This window comes from Sminthopsis crassicaudata, chromosome 2, assembly GCF_048593235.1.
Source record: "Sminthopsis crassicaudata isolate SCR6 chromosome 2, ASM4859323v1, whole genome shotgun sequence".
NCBI classification, from domain to species: Eukaryota; Metazoa; Chordata; class Mammalia; order Dasyuromorphia; family Dasyuridae; genus Sminthopsis; species Sminthopsis crassicaudata.
The window spans coordinates 591,476,066-591,496,154 of record NC_133618.1 but is presented as its reverse complement, the minus strand read 5'-3'; the positions used below and the strand labels follow the sequence as shown (position 1 = coordinate 591,496,154).

The window sequence follows — 20,089 nt, the reverse complement described above, 5'->3', positions numbered from 1 at the left end:
ACAAAAAGGAAGTAAGACAAAATATGTAGGATGAGACTTTAATACAGACAACATTAAGAATTTTCTTTGAATATGCATACTCTTAAAGAATGTTTGTTTGTTTGTTTCCCCAGTAGATAATGGGGAGAGAAAAGAATGCTATATTGAAAAAACTTTTAAAAACCTCATTAAACATGTGTTCATTTTTTTGCTTGTTTCCCCAGTAGATAATGGGGAGAGAAAAGAATGCTATATTGAAAAAACTTTTAAAAATCTGATTAAATATGTGTTCATTTTTTTACTCATATATGCTGATACAGCCTACCAAAACATTAATGTCTATTTTATAGTAGATATGAGTTTAACTATAATTTGTTTTGTATTTTTTCAATGTGGAATTATAATATGTTAAAAAGGATAAAACAACTTAAAATAATTATTTCAAGAAATTTTTAATGGTCTTTTGAATTGTAAGAATGTGAAGAAAGATTATATTAAAGGCAGAATAATACATTATGTTTTTCTATGAAGTAAAACATGAAGCCTCTAGCACCTATAAACTTGAATGTTTGCTAGTGACTATACTTTCTAAATTATGCAATTGAAATGGTACAGAGTTGGGGACTTTCAACCTCCTAACAAAGCAAAGCAAACCCAACAACAAAAAAAGCACAAAATAATCAAGGCTTATTATTTAGAGTAGGAAGTCTACCTGGAAATGTAATGAAGCATTTTGGTCAAAACCAATAAATATTACTTGAGACAATCATTGAAGTAAACAAGTTTAAAAAAAAAAAAAAGCCACAGGTAAAGATAAAGTGGTTTTTTAAAAGAGAAAGACAAATAGCAATAAATAGACAGATAAATAAATAAATAAATAAAGTTCTTCCCTACTCCTTGCCCCCAATGCAAAGGAAAATATGATAGTCATGTTATATTAGGTAACATCAAGTCAAAACATTAAGTTTACTGTATCACTGATCCAACTGCTAACACAAAAGTTCTTTTGCTTCCTACCAATTAATAAGCTTTAATTGCTTTATCCTTTATTTTCATGGAATAATCATCCGAGTTGATAAACATAAAAAGTAGATTATTGATTTTAATCCTATTAATATGGGCAGGAGGTAATTATCATTAGAGCCCATTTATAGATATTTATTGCATCTGATTGGTCCCTAGCCTGAAAACAAAAAAAAAAAAATATGCTTATAGGTAGATATAAATCTTATCCAAGCAATATTTCTTTATAATGATTAATTTCCCAAAATTATTTTCATAAAGCAAATGAATTACACAAAGGATCACTTTCAAGCTCTGTTTAAAAAATAACTTGGCATGATATTATCTTCAGCGAATTATCAACAAAATTTCTCTGGGTGGTCCAATAAATAAAATTATATACAGTTTTGAATTTCTGAATTTCAGAAAACAAAGTACAATACCAATTTTGTTCTCATTAGATTAGAAAATGCATTTAACTTATTTACTGGCGTAGATAACTGATGAGTGACTAAATTCAGAAAATTAAGTTTTCTGAAATTTTGATTTAAAATTTTTATTGCCAATATGGTAACACAAAAACAGATACAGAAAACAATTTAGATTACTGACAAACCCATTTATAATGCAATGTATCAGATGAATAGCATGTTGTAGAAATAAGAAATGATGATTTTTTCTCCATGCAGAGAGAGAAAGAGAGAGAGACAGACAGAGAGAGAGAGAAAGAAAGAGTGTAGAGATTTTTTTTTTTTAAACAATGCAGCTTGTCATTTTGCACATAAAAGGTTATAAATTCAACCAGGAAAACATAACAATCCCAGTCCAATCTTAAGATGTTCCAATCACTCCATCTTTTTCCTTAACCTGACTTATTGTTTTGTCTTCAGAGCTCACAGCTTGTACTTTGGAATCTTCAGTTTTTAATTTTTTAACAGAAGGTTCTACTGAGAGAAGAGGCATGCAATGCTCTAGGGATTGTGCTATTCCATCAATTGTCCATTTGTCTTCACGAAGGGCATGTTCCTCTAGTGTAAATGGTCCCTGTTTAGTTCGGGTCAGTTCTTGCACAGTGGCACAGGAAGAGAGTTCTACAGCAGAAAAAAAGAGGGAAAACAATCTGTAAGACAGATTTCTTATTTCACATTTTATATTGTTTTATATAAGATCAAGTTTTAAGTCTTATATATACATATCTCACCTAAAAATAAAAAATGGAATAATCCAGAAGAATAAATTGCAACAAAATCACTTGGGATTAAAAAATAAATATTTTTTTTTCCTTCCTCACTAGAGAAACCCAGAATATAAATATTATTTCTGCTTGTCCAAGAGATTTATTTTCAACCTTTTTAAAATGGAACAAATTTTAAAGGAAATATATATGGATAGGTTTTTTCCTCCTAAATCTTAACAGTAGTCAGGCACTCTTATTTCATACTTAAAAAAATAAATAAATAAACTGCCCTTATGTTTTCTATTTCCTTCTTTACTTTTCCATTCATTTTTTATCTTTTCCTTATCACAAACATTTCACTGCCTCTGCTGATGTTCAGAAATTGCAGATCATAAATGTAATAGTACTGTGAGGAAGCAAGCAAGGGAGTTCAGAACATAAGGTGGTACTCAGATGTAGAAAAACAAAATGGTTAAAAAAAAAAAAATTATATATATATGTAATTGCCCAAGTAGTAATTTTTCACCCATCCTTACCTTTGCCAATATCACTGACCAAACTTCTGATATAAAAACCTCCTCCACATTCAACATCTGGAATGTTAACAGTGACATGGTAAATTGCAAACTCCCCATGAAATCTACTTTACATAGAAATGATGCCTCTAAACAAATGTAAAAATGCACTATGCAAACAATCAAGTGATGAAATATTTATGGGATACAAGATAAATTATTCATTCTGAAGCATATGTGTGTGAGAGATTGCAAAGTCAGAGTACTGAGAAAGCAAACAGTAGCAACCCAATGAACACATTTTAAATTAACTAGCAAAACATGGCATTTCAATAAATATTGCAGCCTAATTCATTTCAAGGGTTTCAAAGGTTAAATATCTCACTTTGCAATGCTGAAAAGTAGACATTTTTTAATGTAAATATTTTCAGGCTTATAGACTCCAAAAAGGTCAAGATCTTTTTCCAAACGAACACAGTTGTATTCTGCACAATATACTATATCTAAAGACATGACATTTTAAGTTTCTTTGGTGATTGGTTGATAACTATTTAACAAGTAATCATAAAATAACCAGAGAGACCATGCAAATCAAGCACATTCCAAAACTTTTTTTTCCTTAACACCAAAAGCTTCTTAAGTTGAAAAGAAGGTTATAGGTTAATCTGTATCTCAATACAGAGTTCACAAATTATTCTTACAAACTTCCTCTATCAAAAGAATAAATCTTGTTAAGTAGTCCTTACATTTCAAATAGAAAAGGTTTTTTTTCCCCCTCTAGTTTTACCTTACAATATTTTAGTTACATGGAAGTAAATCAAAACAAGATGTTAATATTTTTATTTTATAACAAGTTGATAGTATGTCCTGAAGACATAAAGGGTCATTTATTTCCATATAATCATTACCTTTATTAGTCCTAGAATCAGAAATGATTCTCAAGACCAAAGAAAGGAAATAGAATTCTAAAATCACATTTGTACTCAATATGGTTATATCCTTTATTCTATAAAAATCTTTAAAATCTAATTACAAGTTTTCTTATGTTCAAATGTGATTTTGTAAAGATAACATCTCTTACTTCAGCCAAATAGCTATTACTTTTCTATGGAACAATTTTTTATTTTTAAATGGTTCATTTTTGTGTTTCTTATGTATTTCTTAAATAGGTTAAGATCCTCTTGACACCAAGGTTGGTGCTCTATCCACTGTACCATCTAGCTGCCCCTAGGATACAAGCTTCTTAAAGATAAAAAATTTCTAATTGTTAAATACAGTACCCTGTATGTAGGCCCACAAGTTATATAATAATGCTAACGAGGAAAGAAAACAGCATTTAGAAACAAAAGTCAATTGGGAGAATATTTTTTAAGGCACCTTTTCTAATATGCCTCGTGAACCAACTTAATAAAATTAACGAGGTCCTAGAAACTAACTAAATCCCTCTCTTTAAAAATCAAATGTGTTTCAAGTTTCATATATCAATCTCACAGTAAACAGGAAGATTCTGAAATGTACATTAATTTCTCTGAAAAAGATAAACATCAATCCTCTCCCCACAAAATCTAAGGTTTAGATTATGTGAATTTTATAAATTACAATTTATAATTATAATAATTATAATATAAATTTATAAATTATTATTTTTCAGGGAGAGGCAAACATGGTAAGGAAAAGCTAAAAAAAAAAAATTATGATAAATACAAATCTGTTTATGTAAGTAGACATACTCCTTTCTATTTTCAGACTACCAAGAATCTTCAATTATTATGGGACACAACAGAAAAAGAAATTATCTTCATTCTGATGATTGAATCATATATTCAGAAAAGTAAAAAGATGTTTAAGGTCAATTAATCCAATCCCCTTATTTCCCTGATGAGAAAATTCAGCCTAGAGAGGTGGCCATAGTCACATGGGCAGAATATGGCAGTCAGGATTTAAATACAGTTTTTCAGACTCCAAAATCAGCAAAAAACTACACCGTTTTCAGAAAGCCCTTTTCACCAAGAGAAATGTCATACTAATTAATTCTAATACCAGTGTAGAGTTAAATAGGTACCAACAGAAAGAAAAGGTTATAAAACAAAAAATACTATTTATTATTTAAAAACAAGATGATCACGATCAATAATTCCAACTTTATACATTTAGGTACATAAGCATCACAAACTATTTTAAAAAGTACTTGTAAGTTTCCATGTAATTGTAGCTCCCTCTTAAACTGTTATCAAGAGAACAAAGAAATTAGAGAATTTCTACCTAGTAAAAACCTGTCTAATCATAGAGATCTTCATTGTATTCCATGGGTCATTCTGAATTGCATCTAAACAATATAATAAAATGCATGAAAACTGAATCACTAGCATTTTAAACTTCCTTCCTTACCTAATGTAAATAAAGGTGGCTGGAATTTTTGAAGGGAGAGGCTATACACTGTGACTGGTCTGGCAGGTTTTGCCTCTACTACTTCACCTTTCTTCATCAAAGTTGAAAGTCTCTGTCCATCTTTCTTTAAAGCAGAATAGCTAGCAAAGTTGAAAAAAATCTCATCAAATATTAATGTAGTACACAAATAACTATTGCCCTGAATTAAATCTATCATTAATTGAAGCAAATCATTCTACTCTGCCAAACTTAAAGATTTCACTTTTGATAAAATGGATTAATATTTTTTACGTCACGATGGTATTCGAAGATCAATGAGATTTCCTTGAACATCTTTGAATCTAATATATCTTATACTGGCATTTACTGAGCAATGGTGCCACTTCCAATCTTCAGTCAATTCTCTGGTGGATTGGGTTCAGTTCTCTACAGTCCCTGGAATCCACTACCCCAAACTTCAGAATTCTGCAGAATGAAATGAAGGAGAAAGGGGTGGACTAGAGTTTAAGAATGAGGTAAAGTTTTCAGGGAACCATGACCAAATGCTTCTAAAATAGTGATGTGATTATTTATGATTTCTCATTTTCATTTTTGTATGAAAGATGTTTTCATGTTTTAAGAGCGCTGGCTGAATGTTACTAAAAAAAAAACAATAAATGGTCCATTTGAGAAATCTTTGTGTGATCAGAACAGGAAAGTCTTGAACCAACTACTATAAAGAAAATTTTAAAGGCAGCCTTATGTAAATTTTTTAAAAATAAATATTTTTTATGTAAAAAAAATTTACATATTAGGGCCCAAAGTACAATTTATGCTGTCTAAGCCATTTATATTTCAGTCAATTTTAACTATGTTTTAAGTCAAATAGTGGCTCCAAATATTATAACATGTTACAGTTTTCTTTCCCTTTAATTAAGAGAAATTAATTTAATTTCTGCCTATTTCAGGCAGATGTTTGGGTATATTTTTATTTTATTTATGAACATCTTTTAATGGACCAAATGAAATAAAATACTTTAAGTTATAGTGAATTTAGTATTTAAAAATCATTTAAAATTCAATTGTCATTCTGAAATCTAGCCAATACAACAATGAGTAATACAAACAGAAATGTTCGTAAACATAATTAACCAATTCCTTGTCCACATACTTAGAGGCTAATTTAACAAATATGGAAATATATCTGTGCGAGCCAGGAAAAACATTCCTAGTCTTTTTTGTTTTAGCAATATGTGGGAATGCAAGCTGCTAGATCTAGAAAGCAGAGTCCATAATCTGATATTCAGCCACTCTAGTATGTATCAGGTTCTCAAATGCCTCTGATACATAGTCCTGCATCAGTCCAGATGAGACAAGATAGCAACTTCTAGGGCAGTTGTTGCTAAATGATCTAATATTAGAAAAGAGGCTTAGGTGATAGTAAATAATATAAATATAATTTCAAAGCTTAATATTCATTCACATAACATATTACTGTAGATACCTGTGCCTGGATAACAGACAAGTAAGTTCCTGTGTTCTCTATGACATGATAGCATTTCTTAGAGATTATCAGAATGTTCACAGTATCCCATCTAAATTAATATAGCACGTATCCGGATCATTCACTGTCATATTTAATGTATACTTTGCTGATACTATATTACAGTATAAAACGAACAAGTGATTTTTTTTATTATGTAAAGTTGAAAAGTTTACTATTATTAATATTAACTTACAGAGGGGGTACTTGCATTATATTTCCTGTAAATTTCTGGAGAATACCTTCAATATCTTCTTGTTTTATCTGATCTGCCAAATGTGAAAGAAAACATTATTTATTCTATACATGACAAAAAGAAATGTCATTTTAATAACACTGATACAACTCTAAAAATGCATTCACTTTAAAATTAAAGCTACACATGATGTACACATTACTAATATCTTAATTCTATAAACATAAAACAGCAAAATAAATCCTGCTGTGAGAAACAGGAAGAGAAAGGTACAACTTTTTTTTTAAAAAATCCTACAATTTGTCCTTCAGAAAATGTGGCATCAAAAACTGTTAGGGGTCAAATATGTCTCGTTAAGGATTATGCTCTATCCTACCTTATTTGTTACCTGTCAGATTCAGAAAATTATTAAAATGGCACAAACTTTTTGTTAGATTTAGTTTTCTTTAAATGTAGAACAAGTAGCTTTGTTCTTCCTCCATTCTGATTTTTACCTCACCATCTCCAACTAACTTAAAACAAACAAAAAATATCTATCTGGTAGGGAACCAAGAAGAGGAATGTTTTTGACACTGAGAAAAAGAATATATAATTTCTAAAATCTTTGATATATTTGCTTTTAGTTCTTTTAAGTTCTATTCTTTTTCAAATAAATAGTACACACATATTTCCATAATTAAACAGCTTCAAAAATTGAGATTTTAAAACTGCTAGGATTAGAGGATTTTGAATTTGTTCCCAAATATCGATTAGCAATCTAAATCATAGAAAGACTATGTAATTTGTAGGCACAATCAGTACCATTATATGTTTATAATACTTCCACTAGTCTCCCTACCTACTTTTTCTTCTACCTTTTGGGAAATAATTTTTATTTGTGTTAAGAGATGTTATGTGGCAAATAACAAAGAAAAGTCCTATGACTTATTTCTATTTAAGTCGTACATAACCTTTTATCATATCAAGGACTTGCCAGACTGATAAAATTTAAAAAGAAAAAAAGAAAAACAAGATATCCCATGCTCAAACTTTTAACATTAACATAAGTCTTTAAGAGGGAAAGGTGGTAAGGGAGAGAGGAAGAAAACTATCTTTACACATATTTGAAAACAAAATACTGAAAAATAAAATGTTAAAAAAATATGAAAAAAAATTAACATAGCAAGAAAAAGATTGATCATAATTTGACCTTATCCTTGAAAACTTGATAAGACTGGGTAGTTAAAGTCTACTGAATTCAAATAGGAACAAGAAAAATGCAAAATACAGGATCTATGAAGATCAAGTACTTAAAATGCTTCAGAAAAGTTCTATGCCTATAATCCCTACTAGTAGAGAAGACCAAGAATGGTAGATCATTTGAATTTGGGAGTTCTGAATTGTAGAAGACGTAAAACCAATTGGGTATCCACACTAAGTCTAAACCAATATGATTAGCCCATGGAGAATAATGCCATCAGGCTGCGTAAGCTGGGCAAACCAAGCAAACTTCTAAAAGTGAAACAGGTTAAATCTTCCATATTGATCAGAATCTGCATTGAACTCATAAGTGGTCACTGTACTTCCAGCCTAAGCAAGATAGGGTGACCCAATCTCTAAATAATTAAATTTTTTAATAGGAAATATTTTTGAGTGGAAGCCTATCACTTGGGAAATGGCTCAATAAGTTATGGTGTATGAATATAAGGGAATATTACTGTACTATAAAAAATGATCAGCAGGGTGATTTCAGAAAAGTCTGAAGAGTCTTACATGAACTATTGCTAAGTGAAATGACTAGAAAAAGAGAACATTGTAACAGCAACAGGAAGATTTTATGATGATCAACTGTGATTCAAGAATGAGGTGATACAGGACAATTCCAATAGGCTTGTGATGGAGAGACCCATCTACACCCAGGACTATGGGTACTGAATGTGTAATGTAACATAGGATGTTCACCTTTTTTGTTGTTTGCTGATCTGTTTTTTCTTGTGCAGGCAGCATGATAAATGTGGAAATATGTTTATTAGAACTACATATATTTACTCTATATTGGATTATATGCTGTCTTAAGTAAAGGGGGTAAGAAGAAGGAGGGAGAGAAAAATTTGGGACACTGGGTTTTGCAAGGGTGAATGTTTAAAAATATTTTTGCATATATTTTGAAAATAAAAGGCTATTTTTAAAATTACCAAAAAAGGGAAGCTTATTATGCTAAAATGACAAGTTTTACTCAGAATAAACTTTTATTTAGCAGCCTTTATTCTGAATTTTTAAAGTGTTTTCTCTTCATTCCAATTCTTCTCTTACTCTCATGAGAATTTATTCCATGAAGAAATTTTATTTCCATTGCAACATCAAAGCATAATTACTATTGATATCTTAGTTACACCAAGTAAATATTTCTAAAACAGATAACAAATATTTACCATAATGTCCAGCACCTGTTTAAAGTAGTATCATTAATATGATAATGCTGCAATGATTCATAAAGCAATCAAGACCACAAGAAAAAAATGAATGTTGGAGGTTGTTATGGCAAAACCTTTACATGTGAAACATAAAATTGTAAAATAATCCAATTAAAGGGAACTCTGAAGTACCTTATTATATCAGAAATGTTTTGATAAGTTCAGAAATCTTCAATGTTGCATTGATCGCCATATTATTGGCCTTGTATTCAAAGTCTTGCATAATCTGGCCATTCTTTAATTATACTAATATATGACCCACTACTATTTAATAGAGACTATGTTATATAAATGCAAGTTACAGTAAAGAAAAAAATAATTTTGCAGATAGGGACAGGTGAATTAAAAATTCTAGTTAACCAAGAGTTAATTTTAAAACAAAATCTTTTCAGGCTGAATCCTTGTGAAAATCTTTTGAATAAATATTAGTGTTATTACAGCCAAAGAAAAGCATAGTTGCTATAGTGCTTTAGGATCATATTAATGAATATCTGCACATAAATTCTCACTACAGTACTACAAATGTATATGAAAGAGTTGAGATAAATATATTTACCCGGCATTTATTCCTCCTACTTAAAAAAAAAAAAGATTTTTAATTGGATTTCAATTAATTGGAACATTACCATATTTTCAAAATATATGTATAAAAATAAATTTGTAAACACTTGAATTGCAATATAATTCAAAAGCTTTGCTTTAAAACAAAGTCTAAGAAAATATAAGTGCATTTTAAATTGTGCTGACTGATCAAACAAGGTACAAAAGAAAACTACAGAGCTTAAGTTCTAATAGCTAAAAAGGCAAATGAGTTTAAGCAGTTACCTAAATTCTCTCCTACTGAGACAATGGTATAACTCAACACAAGAACAAAATAAAACTAGATAAGCATTCACCTCCTGCAATTGAGTCAACTGGGAAAAATATCAACCACAAGCAAGAGTTAAAAAAATCCGAAACCCTACAAATAATTCACACTTTGTGACAGGATAATGGGGGTGAACTTACTGTATAAACCTACTGTTGTTATAAATAGAATGAGCACTGTGAAGGTTGCTAGGAAACCATTTCATTTATCTTTTTTAAAGAATAATGAAAAAAAGGGATGGTAGATAAATTAAGATGAGCCCCAATTAGTTCTGTTTTACTTCCAAATGAAATTATTCTTTCTCTGCCATGTTTACATGTTCCAAAAACAGAGATATGAATTAGTTTTAAAACAATGACCTTACGTACAAAAATTAATGAGTCCTCTTATTTAAGTAGTAAAAAGTGATCTGCAAAAGAGAGTGGCAAAAAAATTCTTAAAAGTTCAAAATTGTAACTACAAAAGGATTTGGGCAGGAAGTTGGAAAGAAGGAAGAAAGAAAATTAGGGGAGCAATTTGGAAATGATCTCCCTCAGGATTTGTTTCAAATGAAGCAATTATAATGAAAAATGTTAATGAATGTAATCCAATCCCTATGTCCATTCATAAAATATTAAAGGCCTAAATTTATTGCTAAGAATAGCTGAAGTTTACATTAGTACAAGGTTTACAAAGATCTTTAGGTGTTATTTCGTTTAATTATTGAATACAAGGCATCGAGTTAAGCACTGAAAGAAATAAAAATACATGTTTCTCGATTCTCAAGAAACTAGCAATCTAATATGTAACATCCACAAATCTACAAAATTTTTAACTTTTTTACTTTATGTAAATTGGAAAACTGAAATCACTTGTTAAGACTGATTTTAAATTTAAAACAGAGCTTAGTTCCCTTTGTCTTCTATGTTAAAACTAAAACAATTTAGACTTTAACTAAGCAAAATATAAAGTTTACTTCTTACCATAAGGTTTTTCTTCTGTAATTTTCCCTGTTGAATCCAATGTATCAGTAGCTTTCCCCAATTCTCCAGTAGCAATATACTTCTAGAGAAAGAAGAAATAAGGAAACCATAAAAGTACTGATGAACATATGTCAAGGTTCATACAAAATTTTATTTCAGTTTAAACTAATAGCAGTCAACTGACCTCGTACAAAGTCAGGGGAATAATGGCTACATAATTGGTTTTGTTTCTTTTTTTTTTTTTTAATAACAGTATTGTCAATAAAAAGTTACAATAAAAAAATAAATTAAAAATAAAGTAGAAGGGGAAAAAATAAAAAATAACAGTATCCAGAAATATTTCTGAAAATTTTCTGATCCTTAACACTTAAAAGCTGAGTACTTTAAAAATTAAGGCCTAAAAATGCACAAAGAAATGTAGAATGCAAAAATAATATAATAAGGGACAACTTTTAAAATCATTTTCTGATGTCTAATTATGGCTATAGTTCTAATGATGAACTAATATACAGCTTTCATATGAAAATCTAGTTATCTTAACAGGGACTAGAGAGTGATGTCTATCATGTGACACAGCTTTACAATGATAATATATTAAAGTATTTACAGTGTGTGAAAGAGTTAGCATCTTCATTAATGAGGAAATGCCCACAGTGACATCATCATGGATAATTTGCAGTATTGTAGGATTTTTTAAAAATATAACAAAAACTGATTCACTAATCCTAGTGGGAGGTATTGAAAAGACTTAGTTGAAAACATGAATAAAAAACTAAAACTACATAGAAAAGCAATTTTAATTCATGAACTTTATAGATGTGGTTGTTCAGTCATTTTCAGTCATTTCTGACTCTTTGTGACTCCATATGAATTTTTCTTAAAGAGATATGGAATGGTTTGCATTTTCCTTCTCCAGTTCATTTGACAGATGAGGAAATTGAGGCAAATGGGATTAAATGACTTGTCCAACATCACACAGCTGGTAATATAAGTTTTGAGTCAGATATGAATTTAGGAAGGTGAGTCTTCCTAATTCCAGACCTAGTACTCTATCCACTACTATATATACTCTTTAAAAAAAGAGCATATTTTCAGATTCTAAAGAGCTGAGTCTGTGCTCCAACTCTACCTAAATTTCATTTTTATCAGAATAACTATGTTACTGTCAGTAAAAAATTAGCTTGTCCTCAGTCCATTACTAACCAAAGACACTGCTTATCATTCCAGAGTAACTATAATTTCATTCATTCTTTTACTTGCCTCTATCTGAAACAGGTTTTGTTTAGTTCACCGGAGGCACAATTTAAAAAAAAAAAAAAAGCCTAATGAAAATATTTTTATTTTTAAAAGGGGGAATTGTATTTCTCAGACATACCTCATTAATATCACTATGATAGCAAATGTATACCAATGTAAGAAATAATGGAAAAATGAAAATTTCTGTGTGTGTGTGTGTGTGTGTGTGTGTGTGTGTGTGTGTATGCACGCATATGCCCTTGATCCTCAGATATAACTTCATCCAAATCTTTGAGATAAGGAAAACAAGTTTCCTGAAAATTTTTTCCCAAAGTCACTCATGTAGTAAATATACAAGCTGAGATTTGAGCCCTGGTATTCTGTCTCCAAGTTCATTAATTATTCTGTTGGATAAAAATGTCTACCTTTTTATATAAGAAAGCCTATGCCCCTTTTGACAGTGTCACTAACTTCATTTAATTAAAATTCATCAAATAATACTACATATGCAAGGCACTTTGTTTGCAGAGTACACATTACAGAATAGCTCAAGATTTTCTTTTGTGCACACCATGCAGAAAGATTTGATTAATGTTGTAATTTTTAAAAGGCAATACCAGTAACAAAAGTAAGCTGTGGGTAACTTTCCTTACTCATGTCCATTTTCTGCTATGATTCTGTTATATTATCTATTATGTAGACTTCAAGTACAAAGAACATGTGCAACAAAATTATTTCCATATTATGTATGTTTCAAGTTAAATTATCAGAACAGTTGCTTTGATTAGAATGAATAGCTAAGAACAAAAGCTTCCATATCTTATCTTTCCTTACTAGACTAGAGCTACATGAAGACAAGGAGCATGTCTGATTCATCTATCTTTCCCCTACTTAATGTTAAACAGTCTCACATATGGTAAACAATGAATGGACAAATGCAAAAATAAGTCCATGCTGAGTAGGTCCTAATTTTGTAACAATTTCTTTAAGTGTGTAAGATAAATACAATATGACTTCTTTTATTCTCCCCGTAATTAGCCCAAGACATTTTACTTAGCAAATCTCAATTCTTTTTAGAGGGAAAAAATTCATCAGCATCTGACTTACTGTAGACTTTCATTTCATTTTCCCTGTTGCCCATCATCTATTTGACAATTATATAGTATCATTTATTACTATCTATTTTAGTTGTACTAGCACTACCTTTGGAATAAGAAAACCTGGATTCAAAGCCTATTATTTACTATCTGTGTAACCTTAAGCAAGTCAACTAATCTAACCTTAAGTTTCTTAATATGCAAGATGAAGGGGATGAATTCAAATTAGATACAAGGTGTTTAAATAGTCTACCATAAAACTACGGGCATGCTGAAAAGGTTCTAATTTTTAATGAAAATTCAGCCTCCTGAGATAAAGGAGAAAGTTACAAAAACAATTTTCTAGACTAGCTATATTTCTATACAATAGTTGATATTTATATAGACTTTGACGTTTGCAAGAATTGCATGTATACATGTATAGATATATGTAACATGTATATATATATATATATATATATACACACATATATATACATACATACATATTCTCGTTTGATCTTCATGATAATCTTACAAAGTACACTATTAATAAACCCAAATTATAGGTGAAGAAACTGAGGCTTAAGTAATTTGTGTGGGATTCACACAATTAAATATCTACATATTAAATTAAGGGGGTAGCTAGGTGGGGCAGTGGATAGAGTACCAGCCCTGAATTCAGGAGGACCCAAGTTCAAATATGGTCTCAGACACTTAACACTTCCTAGCTGTGTGACCCAGGGCAAGTCACTTAACCCCAGCCTCAGGAGCAAAATAAATAAATAAATAAATAAATGAGATATTGAATTAAATAAAAAATTAAAAATCTAAATAAGGTAGTTTTCCTGCTTCTAAGCCCAATACTAGCTATTTTTGTTCTACCTCTCCATATTTAAATCACAACTGATCATCAGTTAATCAGACATCAAATTTAATTTTGTTTTATATTTATTGAATGTGGAGATAAGAAATGAGTCCTACAAGAAACTTCAGTGCCCATATAATCCAACCCATAATGAAAAAGAATAGGTACTGTACCATACCCAGTAATTAATCAGTCACTCTATCTGAATTGTGGTGACACGACTACCTTCAAAGGCAGTCCATTCCACTTTTGAATACTTTTAACTCTCAGGAAAATATTCTGACATTAAATCTTTATTAAAAATTTTTTTATAATGTCTACTCATTTCTGCTACTTCTGCCCTGCAGAGCACTCCCTCTGCCCCCTCCATCAAAAGAGTAATTCTGTTTTGACAAGATAGCTCTCTTTAACAATACTTGAAGAGTTATCAAGTTCCATCCTGCTCTCTCCTTAGTTCCCAAGTCTTTTCTTCTCAAGCTAAACATTCCTAGTTACTTCAATTACTTCTCATATGACTACAAACCCTTTTGGCATTCTGGTTACCTTCCTCTGGAGGCACTTCATCTCAATAATGACTTTCTTAAACTAATACCCAGAACTGAGCACAATACCTAGACAGACAAGCTAATGAGATCTTTATTAACTCTCAAAACTAAGTCCAATTTTAAGGATAATTCATATCATTAAGTCATTTCCCTCTACATCTACCTTAAATCTGCCTCTTGGCAACTTCTACTTACTGAACCCAGTTCTTCCTTCAGGAATTAGAACAATTCCAACTTCTCTTTCACATGACAACCTTTCAAATATTTGAATTCAGTTATCATATCCCCATAAGTTTTTTCTTCTCAAAACTAAACAATCTGTTCCTTCAACCAAAACACTTGATCATCCTGATTATCCAATTGCTTCCCAATTTGACAATTTATGCAGAGAAAATGTTCATTCTCCAGGTCTTAAATATGGGAATATGAATTTATTGTTTTAATTATAACAAAAAACCACCCTAATAACCTAATCTGCAGAATTTGTTATAACAGAATTTTTAACTGATTCAATGTTGAAACTTTCTACTTTGACACTTATGGCAATAAGAACCTTCTCTTGAATCATTCAAATGTTCTCTTAATTCCACAGCAAATATTAAGAAAACAGAATTGTCAAAAAATATCCTCATATTTTCAACAGAAAAAAAAAAAAGTGAAATATATTACAGAAAAGAGGCACAATCATTCCTTTTCCCTTTGGTCGACAGTGAGAACCTCCTCTTGAACCATTCAAATGTTCTCTGAATCCCACTGCAAATATTAAGAAAACAGAATTGTCAAAAATTATCCTCATGTCTTCAGTGGGGGAAAAAAAAAAAAAAAGAAATTAAATATATTACAGAAAGGAGGTACAATCATTCCCCCCACCCCATGGCCATTCTATCCAAACAAAGAAAATGTGGAAAATTCCCAACTGATAAATAGTCAAAGGATATGAACAGGTAGTTTTAAAAGAAAGGTATTCAAACTACCAACAGCCATGTGAAAAAATCCTCCCAATCATGAAGAACTGATAGGAGCCATTTAAATTTTAATTAATTAAAATATAACTAAATTAATTGGTAGCATTTATTTATTATCTACATATTAAACAACGCTGAGATTCAACATTGTCAAAGACGACCAAAAAAGGAAATGATAAATGTTAGTGAGACTTTGATTGACGTAGTATGTTGAAACTCTTGGTCCAACATTGATCTGGCCATTTGGAAAAGCAATTTGGAATTAAAAAGTGCCAAAGTCATTAAACTCTGCATTCTCTTTGACCCAGTCTTTTTAGCACTAGGTCTGAGATTAAAGAAAAGAATTCTTATGCAGAAATTTATAGCAGCTTTTTATAGAATCAAAAAGATAAACATTAAGGGATGGTCAACAATTAGGAAATGGCTGTACAAATTATGATAAATGACTATAATGCAATATTATCATACCATAAGAAAGAGAGTTTTAGAGAAGACTTGTATAAATCAATGCTAATTTTCTAGAACCAGCAAGTAATAGTATGTATGTATGTATGTATGTATATATATATATATATATATAAACAATCAAATTAACTAATGCACTAACAATATACTACATCTGGGGGATAATGGTTCCCTTTGAAAAAAAAACTAGTTTTTAAAGGACTTTTGCTATTTAAGATATATTTGTAGAATTTCTTAGATCAGCAGAAAAACTCAAAATTTCAATAATCATTCAGCACCTACTATATACAAGATACTATGCTAGGAACTGGGAATACACAGCAATCCATGACCTCAAGGAGAGTATATTATGATAGGAGGGTAGAGATGGTGGGCATATAGGCAATAAAATACATACATACATACATACATAAAAAGAAATTAAGAGTGAATGAGGCCTCAACATTTGGAGGAAAAGAGAAAATCAGTGAAGTCATGTAGATGGCAGCTGGACTATATTTTAGACCAGGGGAGGAGGGGGGGAGGGGGGAGAAGGGGGAGCGTGGAGGTATACTACATACAGGAAAGACTACTTGTGCAAAACCCAAGCTGAGGGACTGGGGATAGGGAAGGTGGTGACCAATGAGGAAGTACTATTATCTTAAAAAAATCTTTCCAGGAAAAGTTTTAAATAATTTTAAAATGGCTACTATTAATGATGCCAAATACATGACTCATATTTTTTGAAAGTTTGCTCTTGAACATACAAGCTGCTGTTCCATAAATATATACGTATGTATGTATGTATTTTCCCCCCCCGCTCTATTATTATCTCTTTGTATTAGGAATACAAAGAAAAATGGCACCTTCTCTTGCCCTGAAAACTGAATGGGAGCTGAAGGAATGTAAAAAGCAGGCAAATGATTATGATCCTCACAAAAATATTTCAAGGAAGGGTAATGGCCAAGAAATTCAAAGTGCTAAATGAGACTATAAGCCAAGAAGGCAGGCATATTTCAATCTGAAACACAAAGCTATGCAAGGGTTAATGTCAAATTATACATGCATATGTTTTGAAAATAAAAAGAAAATATTTCATAGAGAAAGAAAAGCTTAAACTGAGACAAATAAAAAGTATTACAAAGAGAGCTAATTGTTGTTAATGATAGTTTATAGTATGGCTATAAAGTATAAATATAGTATAAATGGCTAACTTTTATACAGCTATTTCTCACTGTCTATTAGCTTCAGGTTGTTCTGCTACTCTTACAATTTCCATTTCCTGAAGCTAATAGAGAAGGGACAACAAAGGGCAGCAAATTTTTCTCACCTTCTCTAGGATTGGCACTCCTTAATGTCATGCATGTTTTTATGGGTTTTTTTTTTTGTTATCATCTATGATTTTATTTAGATGGAGAATTCCCAATGGGGAGCAAAATCTCCCTCCAAAGCAGTGATAATCAGTACTTTTCAATCTCAGAACTACCCGGGAACTGAGAGATTAAAGACCATAGTCATACAGTTAGTACCCTTCAAGGGCAGGTCTTGAACTAAAGTTTCCTGACCCCCAATGCTGATCTTCTAGTCACTATGCCACTAAGTCTTTAATAGAACTTTTTGTGACATGAAAAGTAACTCCACATGAAGAGAAGGGTGGAGGCCTTACACCAGTATTATATACTATATAACTCTTCTTTATGGCTCTTAATCCCAAAACCTACAGAAACCTATCTTCAATCCTAAGACTTATGAAGTAAATCTATAAGAATCCTGTCCCAGGTCGATCCACACCTAAATTCAGTGTAATGTTTTAGCACCATTAACAATACCAAATGATTTAACATCTATATTATGTAAACAAGATTTAGATTAAAAAAAAAAACAAAAAAACTACTACTCCAAAAAATCTACTACTCGACTTCATTAACTAATCATGTCAATTTTACCTAGAAGTTTTTTAAAAATTGTATTTACTAAGCAAACACAAAATTACCCAGAAATATTTAAATCATAGTTCTTGCTGTTTGTTGATTGCCAGAAAAATGACTTTATTAATCCAAATGATTCATGTCCATTTATTGAGGCAGACTAGGGATGACCCAATCAGCAACTTTTCATTTACCTTTACTATGTGTTATTAAACAGAATTTAAAGTAATGTTCTGAATTCCTAGGAACCCTCAACAAATTAGAACTCTCTCATAGTAGAAAACTATAAATCTCTCTCTAATATAATGTAAGTTTGTTGAAGTTTTATGACAGATGCTTTATAAATGCTTATTGAATTGAAGTAAATAAGGCTCCTTTCAAAAATTTCATCTGTATCCAAGAAATACAAACTTGGGAGAAAATATTAATACTTTGAGTTCACAGTATAGATAAATTGTCCTTTACTCTATTTGGCTGCATATATTACAAGTGTATTTTACATATACTTCTGGCAAAACCTAGAGGTTTTGTACATTTGAGGCTTATTTCTAATTATTTCAAGTCATTCTTAGACTAGATCAAGATATAAGGATATTTATTTTGGGAAATCTGCATTTATGAAGTTAAGTAAATTCAGGAGGTGTATATTATATGTGTATAACTACTGACCAAAAAAAAAGTGATATCCAAGCAAAAAGTTTAAAAAAAAAAAAAAAAAAAAAACCACCACCAACAACAAAACCAACTTTTTAAAAATTTCTTTGGAGAAAGAGACATGTAAAAGATTAAACTTGACTGATTTTTAATTTAATAAAAACAATGGCAAATACTTAATGAACATCTACTTTGTGGAGTGAGACACAAAGCCAATTTTTACCTTCTTGGAGATTATAGTTTCCAAATACAATAAAATAACAAAAGTTCAAATCTACATATTGCTTTAAAGTTTAAAAGTAAATATTATAGTAAACACATAAGTAGACAACATTATATGAAAAGTGCCCAGACAATTGCAATACAAGTGTTATATAAGATCTGAGTTGAGGAGGAAACAATGTGTAATAAGGATCCTTACTGATCAGAAGGATGAGGCTAAGTTTCCTGGACAAGTTGGCATGTGAGGTAGACTTTAAAGGATGGAGAGAAATTCAACAGCCTAAAATGGAAAGGGAGTATATTTCAAATATAAGAAAGAATGAACAAAGGAGGTGGTAAGGTATGAAAACACAGATGCAAAGCTTGGTTAAGAAGTACATTGAGAGAAGTATTAAGAAGAAAAAAAAGAAAATATCAAAAAGTGTAAATTGTTGAAGATAAAATTATATTTAATAAATACAACTAATATTTTTAAATATATAAATTGAATAGTATGGCAAATTAAAGAGAGAGGACATGGAAGAAAGGGAAAGAAGAGACAAATAATATAACCCCACAAGGAAGAAAAGAAAATGCTACATATACAAAAGTAGAAAGAGAATAAATCAATGGATTGTGAGCTTTTAGCGATATCTTATTGTTCATTTAGTTGGCTTAAAAGTATTATCACCTATTATGTTTATTCTTTGAAAATGTTAATCACCTGTTAGCATTAACACTATTAAGAATTCCATTGGTCCTGAACTTCCAAACTTTAGGTCCCATTCTCCTTTCCCTCTGTCCTTGAACCTTCTCATCCTTTTCCATGCCCCTCCAACTACCAACTACCAACTACCAATGACCAACAAAGAACTCAAGATGAAAGCCAAGTATTCATGGATGCTGTTCTACTAGCCTATTTTAATTTATATGTCATATATATTATTCTATAAAATTAGATGGCTGGACCATAGGAGGTTCCTAACTTTTTTTCTCTTTGTGACTAATCCTTTGACAGTTTCCATGGACCCCCTTTTTTGAATAATATTTTTAAATGTATAAAACATAAAGGATTAAAAAAGAAAATCATTATACTGAAACTTTTTTAAA

The 20,089-nt window shown here is 30.6% G+C and overlaps 1 protein-coding gene across 3 annotated transcripts in view; it reads right to left on the bottom strand.

Annotated features, from left to right (window-relative positions):
• Nucleotides 1-414: 414 nt before the first annotated feature.
• TRUB1 (TruB pseudouridine synthase family member 1) overlaps nucleotides 415-20,089 on the bottom strand; it is a 33,614-nt gene continuing 13,939 nt past the window's right edge. For all 3 annotated transcript variants that reach the window (XM_074295688.1, XM_074295687.1, XM_074295686.1), the window contains 5 exons: nucleotides 11,063-11,144; nucleotides 6,780-6,852; nucleotides 5,062-5,201; nucleotides 2,695-2,751; nucleotides 415-2,072 (listed from right to left, as the gene is read on the bottom strand). In XM_074295688.1, the coding sequence (XP_074151789.1) occupies nucleotides 1,813-2,072; nucleotides 2,695-2,751; nucleotides 5,062-5,201; nucleotides 6,780-6,852; nucleotides 11,063-11,144 (612 nt within the window). In that variant the 3' untranslated portion in view covers nucleotides 415-1,812. The remainder of the gene's footprint in view (nucleotides 2,073-2,694; nucleotides 2,752-5,061; nucleotides 5,202-6,779; nucleotides 6,853-11,062; nucleotides 11,145-20,089) is intronic.